Source organism: Nicotiana tomentosiformis, chromosome 7 (assembly GCF_000390325.3).
Source record: "Nicotiana tomentosiformis chromosome 7, ASM39032v3, whole genome shotgun sequence".
Taxonomy (NCBI): domain Eukaryota; kingdom Viridiplantae; phylum Streptophyta; class Magnoliopsida; order Solanales; family Solanaceae; genus Nicotiana; species Nicotiana tomentosiformis.
Genome location: NC_090818.1, coordinates 34619056 through 34626294, shown reverse-complemented (window position 1 = coordinate 34626294; position 7239 = coordinate 34619056). Strand labels below are relative to the sequence as shown.

The 7239-nt window shown below is 37.1% G+C and overlaps 1 protein-coding gene across 1 annotated transcript; it reads left to right on the top strand.

The window, feature by feature from the left end:
• Positions 1–231: 231 nt before the first annotated feature.
• Positions 232–6096, top strand: LOC104096643 (endoplasmic reticulum oxidoreductin-1-like). Its single transcript, XM_009603046.4, has 10 exons — positions 232–573; positions 1444–1575; positions 2115–2370; positions 2667–2777; positions 3042–3160; positions 3349–3453; positions 3559–3761; positions 4054–4177; positions 4295–4479; positions 5764–6096. The coding sequence occupies exons 1-10, from the start codon at positions 406–408 to the stop codon at positions 5783–5785; spliced, it is 1425 nt and encodes a 474-aa protein (XP_009601341.1). The 5' UTR covers positions 232–405; the 3' UTR covers positions 5786–6096.
• The last annotated feature ends 1143 nt before the right edge of the window (positions 6097–7239 follow it).

Genomic DNA, 7239 nt, shown 5'->3' with positions numbered 1-7239 from the left:
TTTTACTAATTGCAAGTGTTTCCTAACAACTTCTACTCGCTCTCCGCGACTCCAAGATCAATTCTTCCAAACCAAGAGAAACGTGGCAACTTTCTGTCGCGCGTGGAAGTCAAACACACATAAAGCGACTGCTGGTTTCCTCTACGCCGACGACGACGTAGTTGTAAAATCTGTGTGCTTACGTGTTGACCATCCTCAATTAAGTTTCAGAAAATTACAACAAAAAAACTTGAAAAACACGATATAACCCATAAATTAATCGGTCTTCAAATATAACGGCTTTGATTTTGTCCATTTTCAGTGACACAGATATTTCTTATACCCAAAGAGAGAAACGTTTGATCTAGGGGTTTTTGTAATTTGTGCAGCAGATTGACAGAATAAGTGTGTGTAAAAATTGGAGTGATGGTGGAAGAAACTGAGGTTAATGAGCTGAAGAAGAAGGGGAATGAGACGAGGAGAAGTCAAAGGAAATTGGGCCGATCAGCAATTTGGGCTGTTCTGGTGTTGATAATAGCATTGGGTGCAGCATTCTTCCATACCCAAAAGGGGAAGCCGTGTCCTTGTTTTCAGGTTCTTTTGCTCAATTCCCAATGTCATTTTTTCAGGGTTTATCTATCTTATTTAGTTTTGTTTAAATAGAGAGGAGTTTAAGTTCTGTGTTGCAGGAAACTCTATTTGATAAGCATTGATTGATAGCTTAGAATAAATTGGGAGTAACAATTACATTGATATTGTAAAAAAATTTAGTTGTCACTGCATATAACTTAAATCCAAATAAAGAAATTAGGACTTGTAGAAACTAAGTTTATGAAGCTCATTGATGAGTACTTGATCAAATTCCTAGTAGCAGGGTGCAAATTTTTGTATTAACTGATCTTGCAAATTGTGGTCCATAAATTAAATGCTTAATTGTGGGATTTGTGGTGTTGAAATAAACATGAGAATGAGCCCTATGTACGTACAAGTCCTTAAAACTGGAAACATCAATTGCCGATGTTGTAAACTCTGGCATTCTGCAACTATAGTGAAATTAATTAGCTTGTTGGTGAAGATGAGCATTTTAACGAAAGAATTGAGCTTGGACAAAGCAAGCTAATCTTCATTTTGTTTTAATATGGTGGGTGGCTAAAGCTTAGTTTTGGTACCAAAATCCTTTGGTTTAACCTTGCAGTTAGCTTGTATCTAAAAGTCTTTACTCATAATTTTGGTTTAAATAATGCCAATCAAGAAGACCTTCAGGTGCTTGTGAGTATATTTCATAAATTTATATCAACAAGAATCTGGATATTCTCTGAGCTGCCTGTGAAATTGGCTTTTAGGAATGTAACTGATATGTTTACCCCTGCATGCTTACTGGAATTTAAAGGTTCATGCATGCTTCTAGCTATCTGAATTATATAATGCTCACTGACTGCTTGCTTTATCTTGACCTTAATGCAGGATTCTAGAAAATATACTGGAATAGTTGAGGACTGCTGTTGTGATTACGAAACAGTTGACGCTATTAATGGGGCTGTGCTGCATCCTTTACTCCAAGGGCTTGTTACAACTCCCTTTTTTAGATACTTTAAGGTGTGGTGCAAAGTCTAATCAATATGAGGAGAGTGGGTCATTTATTATCACTTCTACGATAAATGTTATCACCATAGTTTGCCTGCTTAATCTTCGAAAGTAGAATTGAGGAATATAGACTTGCTACAAAGAGATCTTTGACAGGAAGTTGATGATTCATATTTTCAATGGTATAGGTGGTTTTGACAATTTTCCTCTAGTTTCCTGTCTAAGGTTGGTTTGGTTGCCAAGAGAGGAAAAAGATTGCAAAGTTAATTGTTTTGACTTTGCGGCATTTGGTTATCAGGGTAGTTGTGCGCAAAGCAATTTAAAACTTTCTCACTGTGCGAAAATGTAGGAAGCTTGAAGGAAAATGGTTTCTTCTTCTTTTAGTCTTTGCCTTTTCTTTCCAGACCTATGTATGCAAGAAAGTGACTTCTGAACTTGACATTTAAAAGAAGCCTAAGGAAAAGGTTCTTCACATTTTATTTTTATAAAATAAGCCCAAAACTAAGGTCAAAAGGTGATTTGCCAACCTAATCTATATCTAATGGCTGCAGGTTAAGCTGTGGTGTGACTGCCCTTTTTGGCCTGATGATGGTATGTGTAAGTTGCGAGATTGCAGTGTATGTGAATGTCCAGAAAATGAATTTCCCGAATCTTTTAGGAGACCACCACTTGGCCTTCCAGCTGATGATCTGAAATGTCAAGAGGGAAAACCAGAGGCAGCTGTTGACCGCACTCTCGACTCTAAGGTTTTCAGGGGATGGATAGAGGTAGATAACCCTTGGACAAATGATGATGAGACAGATAATGGTAATTGATCTATCTTTGTCCATGCACAGTGGAAGTTTTTTACTCTACATTTTTGGAATCTTTGTGTATCTTTTCAAACCTTTTGTTGGTGACTTATCCCATGAACAACTATGTGAGCATAGGATTAAGCACAACGGAAGTTTGAATTTATCAATCTGCGTTATTTTGAAGTTTTTAAACTCAACATCTGTATTGAACTGGAAGTTTAACACTTATATAATGCCTTGTGTGACTTCATTACTTCTTGAAGGTTTCTATTTCGTTTACTACTAAATTGTTGAACTTCCTCATTGCAGATGAGATGACATATGTCAATCTCTTACTGAACCCGGAGCGTTACACTGGTTACACTGGTCCCTCAGCCAGGCGAATATGGGATGCTGTATATTCAGAGAATTGTCCGAAATGTGAGTCAATGATCCTTTCAATTGGTTGAAACCATTTGTTTTTTCAATCTTCTTATGAGTCGTATTTATGGAATTACATTCAGAGGGAGACCATTGAAATGTTAAATTACCTCCTTAAGCTAAGCTGTTAAACTGTTGATGTCTGCTGGTACTCATACAAATTACTTCCCCTAATGGTGCAGTATTGTTTTTGCCAACTATTATCATGTATTCCAACCCATTATCAGTGTGAACTGAACACGGAAGTTACCATTTTATGGCCAGATGCATCTGGAGAGATTTGCCAGGAGAAAAAGGTTTTATACAAGCTTATATCTGGTCTCCACTCTTCAATCTCAATACACATAGCTGCTGATTACCTGCTTGATGAAACTAAAAACTTGGTTAGTTTGCATTCGATATGCCTCATTTTTCTATTATTCCTTGCGAAAAATTGATAAATGACACTTGCAAAAGCTTAGAGCAGCAGGCCAAACCTGTTGCATCCATATAATAATTCATTATGAAGCTGTGAACTATTATTCTTCGGAGCATTTTAACTGGAAACTTGACTACTTTGCTGCAATTTCAGTGGGGTACAAATCCAGATCTGATGTATGATCGTGTTCTGCAATATCCTGATCGTGTCAGAAACTTGTATTTTACTTTCCTCTTTGTTCTCCGAGCTGTAACAAAAGTGAGTACTCGCTCCACATGCCTATATGTTGGTAACTCCTAGAATGTTAACTTTTCCTAAGTTAATTTATTGGGTTATTTACTGCCTTCTTAATGTGCTATACAGGCAAAAGATTACCTGGAGCAGGCTGAGTATGATACTGGTAATCCTGAGGAAGACCTTAAAGCACAGTCCCTTATGCGACAGCTACTATACAGCCCGAAACTGCAGGCTGCATGTCCAGTTCCTTTTGACGAAGCTAAACTGTGGAAAGGCCAAAGTGGACCTGAGCTAAAGCAGCAGATTCAAAAGCAATTCAGGAATATCAGGTTTCAGTTGAACTGTTCTCAAGTTAATTTCTTAAATTGAGAAAACAAAGGTGCTAAAGGCTATTATCTTGCTTATACATGCTGCAATAATCCCTTTTGACGCTTATTTGAGTCAACTGCATCAGTACATTTGTAGGGCAGTCCATTTATCAACTGTCAGCAGATATTTTAACTTTAGAAAGAATAGGCCGCAGAAAGATGCAAAAATTTTGTGTATGTTGTTCAAAAGCTTTTGGTGGTATTTAGTTTACCGTATGACTGACCAATTTTGTATGCACTTTTCATGTTGCAGCGCTATCATGGATTGTGTAGGATGTGAGAAATGTCGACTGTGGGGAAAGCTTCAGGTTCTTGGTCTTGGAACCGCACTAAAGATTCTCTTCTCTGTTGATGGTGAATATCGCCATGATCAACATGTGAGTTTTCTGTTGTCTTCCTTCATTTGCAGACCTCTCTCTCTTTCTCTGGAGCAAATACGTGCTATTCACCGTCAGTGTTTTTCCTTAGTCTCTCTGTCTTTTTATGTTTTACAGCTGCAGTTGCAAAGAAATGAAGTGATTGCTCTGGTAAACCTCCTTAATCGACTATCAGAATCGATCAAACTTGTACAGGAAATGAGCCCTACATTTGAGAAAACAATTGGGGGGCTAAGTCTACAGCCAGCTGCTAAGCTAATAAGTTCATGGAAAAGACTATGGGAAACAGTAGTAGGGGATAGGTAAACATCACTCTCTGTTGTTTGTGATTAGTTATTTGAATCTAAGGGTCAGGTCATTTAGCTTCTGCTATTCTTTGTTTTCAAAGCTTGAACTGAGGCAAATTTTAGCTTCGAAAAATTTCTGAGTAAACTGCAATAAATGATTTTTTTTAAAGTGTAGAACTGAATATCAATTGGTTCTACAGGATTTACAACAAAATCAAACTATAAAAGAGGAAGGAGGGAGCAAAAGCCTCCCCACTTTCTTGCTCCATGAGTGAACATCCACTCATGTTTCTTTTCCACTTCTTTTTTGTTTTTGTGCCAAGCAGTTTGATGCTAATAATTTGTATTTCAACAAAAACTTTTGCAATTGTCCAAGCCCCTGAAAACTGTTCACTGATTGGAATTTTTCGCAACATGTCATTTGTTGGAACTTCTCTAATATGTTGTCATCCTTTAGTACCAGGCTCCTGAAAAGGAAGAAAATGACTGACCTGATATATTAATGGGTCATTTCTGTTTTGGTTTATGGGGAGTTATGCGCACAATTATGTCGCCTCAAACACATTAAAAGCTTTCTCATTTACAAGCTTACTTCTATCAAGAAATGCTAAAAAGCCGTGTATTTTAATAGTGTTTCTCTTATCACTTTCTTCCCATGCAATCCCTTGTCTATGGAGATCAGTAGTTCATGACAGCAAATTTTGATCTTTTCCTGAAGAAATTTTTCTTTTGCGTAAACAGTCTCTTATCCAAATACTTGATTTCTTTATTGCTAGTATTGCTTTTCTTTTATCCATACTTCTTGTCTGTGGGAATGGTTGGGAGTATAACATTTTATTGAGGAAGATCAGAAGTTACTTTGTTCCAGAGAGGTCATGTGGGAAGAAGGAAAGCTGCAATAGAACACCCTCCAACTTATTAACTTCAACTTTGAAAATAAGTCATTCCTTTGGTCCGGTGTTTTGCCTTTAAACAGGTTCTTCATTATAAGCTCCTTTCTGATGCAATAAACTTGATGCCATTCCCCTTGATGACAGGATCTGCTGTTTATTTTGAATGGACATGCTTGATAGAATATTCACATTGCTAGCATTTTATCGAGTTTAATGCATTACATGACAATGATGACATATACATGAAACAAGAAAATGGATGGTTCTTGTCTGTCTTTTCCCTTTATTCTGGCTCCTTGTCCTGCTATTTATGGGTATTAAGGTTCATAACTGAAGTAGAAGTTCCTTCTGGATAAGAAGGGGAAGTGTCAGCTAAAACTTCTCGTATTTGGTATTCTGTTTTCAGGTTGAGGAAGCTTCCATTGTAGCAGGTCATTTTATACAATTTTGGTGTATAATGATGTAAAGAATGAATACAACTAAACAGCTGAAAGGTGAGTCATTGGGATAATTTCTACAGCCGGATAGCATACAAGGATACAGATGAATGGAGGGATCAGTGTCTGAAATTTGCAAAGACTATACATTTTTAGTGGGTAATTGGAAATTAGAAGTGTATCACTTTATCATGTATCTTAGATCCCCTTGAAATGTTGTAACATTATTGTTGAAAGTTTCTCTCTGTTCCGGAATGAAACAAGAGAATTTTGCTTCTAATGTGATACTTATTTCTATCCCAGCCAACATGTTAGAACTGTAGCATTCTAGCATAATTTGAGCGAATAGTAATATTGATGCTTATGGAATTAGTGAGATTGCGAGTGAAACCTAGTTGGTAAATATGAATAAGCAACCAAGCAAGTTAAAAAATTATGATAAGTAAAACAGATAATCATTTTGTGCGCACATAAAGTCATGAAATCATTAGGCATTAGCTCTCTTACTGTTATTTCATATCTTCCTTCTTGAAATGAAAAGCTTTTGCATTGACCATGATTATGCAAAGGAGAGACCATCATTCTTATAAACTAAATCAAGTTCTCAGTATAATGCAACTTCACTCTCTTAACGGACCCAGGAGATTGCTTGAACTCACCTTTATAATTTGAGACACGAGTTAATTTTTTGCAGGTCTTATAGGGCCCTCAACTTTGCCTTTGTTTATACATTTTATTTGATTATATAACTTGCTATATTGCACTAGTATGATCTTTATTTCAACTGTAAAATTTCAGAGCTACTGAGCTCCTTGCAATTTTGAAAACGTGACTGTAGAACAGATGAGATGAAGAAGAAGAAAAAGAAAAGAGAAGTAGAAGAGATGAGTAGATGAGAGACATGGTACCTATGTGGTCTTGTGCTTGAGAATTCGAGTGTGAGCAGATGGTGTGAGAGATGAGAGGAGTTTGAGTTTGGTGGAAGAAAGGTTAGAATATACCTGATAAAATACCTGGTGGAAGAGCTAAAGCAATGTGGAAATTTTGATATCGAGCTCGGAATGGATTTCCGAAAGTGGCTATAAGTTCGTAGTGTCATTTGTGACCTGTGTGTAAAATTTGAGGCAATTCGGGCTAGATTTAACGTGATTCGGCGTCGTTTGTAGAATTTGGAAAAATTCTAAGTTCTTAGGCTTGAATCCGTGCTTAATTCATGATTTTTGGTGTTGTTCGATGTGGTTTGAAAGCTCGACTAAGTTCGTATGGTGTTATAGGATTGGTTGGTAGGTTTGGTTGAGGTCCCGGTGGTCTCGGGTGTGTTTCGGATGCTTAACGGAATGAAATTGGACTTAGGAAAAATCTGGTGCTTTTGCTAGTTTCTGCTGTAATCGCACCTGCGCAAGGCTGCACGCAGGTGCGAGCAAATTGGCGCAGAAGCAGAAAAA

What these genes read in the sequence shown, in the direction of transcription:
- LOC104096643 (XM_009603046.4), top strand. Translation starts at nt 406, where the DNA reads ATGGTGGAAGAAACTGAGGTTAATGAGCTGAAGAAGAAGGGGAATGAG. An exon ending in CCTTTTTTAGATACTTTAAG is followed by an intron (nt 1,576 to 2,114) that starts GTGTGGTGCAAA and finishes TAATGGCTGCAG; the next exon opens with GTTAAGCTGTGGTGTGACTG. An exon ending in AATATCGCCATGATCAACAT is followed by an intron (nt 4,178 to 4,294) that starts GTGAGTTTTCTG and finishes TATGTTTTACAG; the next exon opens with CTGCAGTTGCAAAGAAATGA.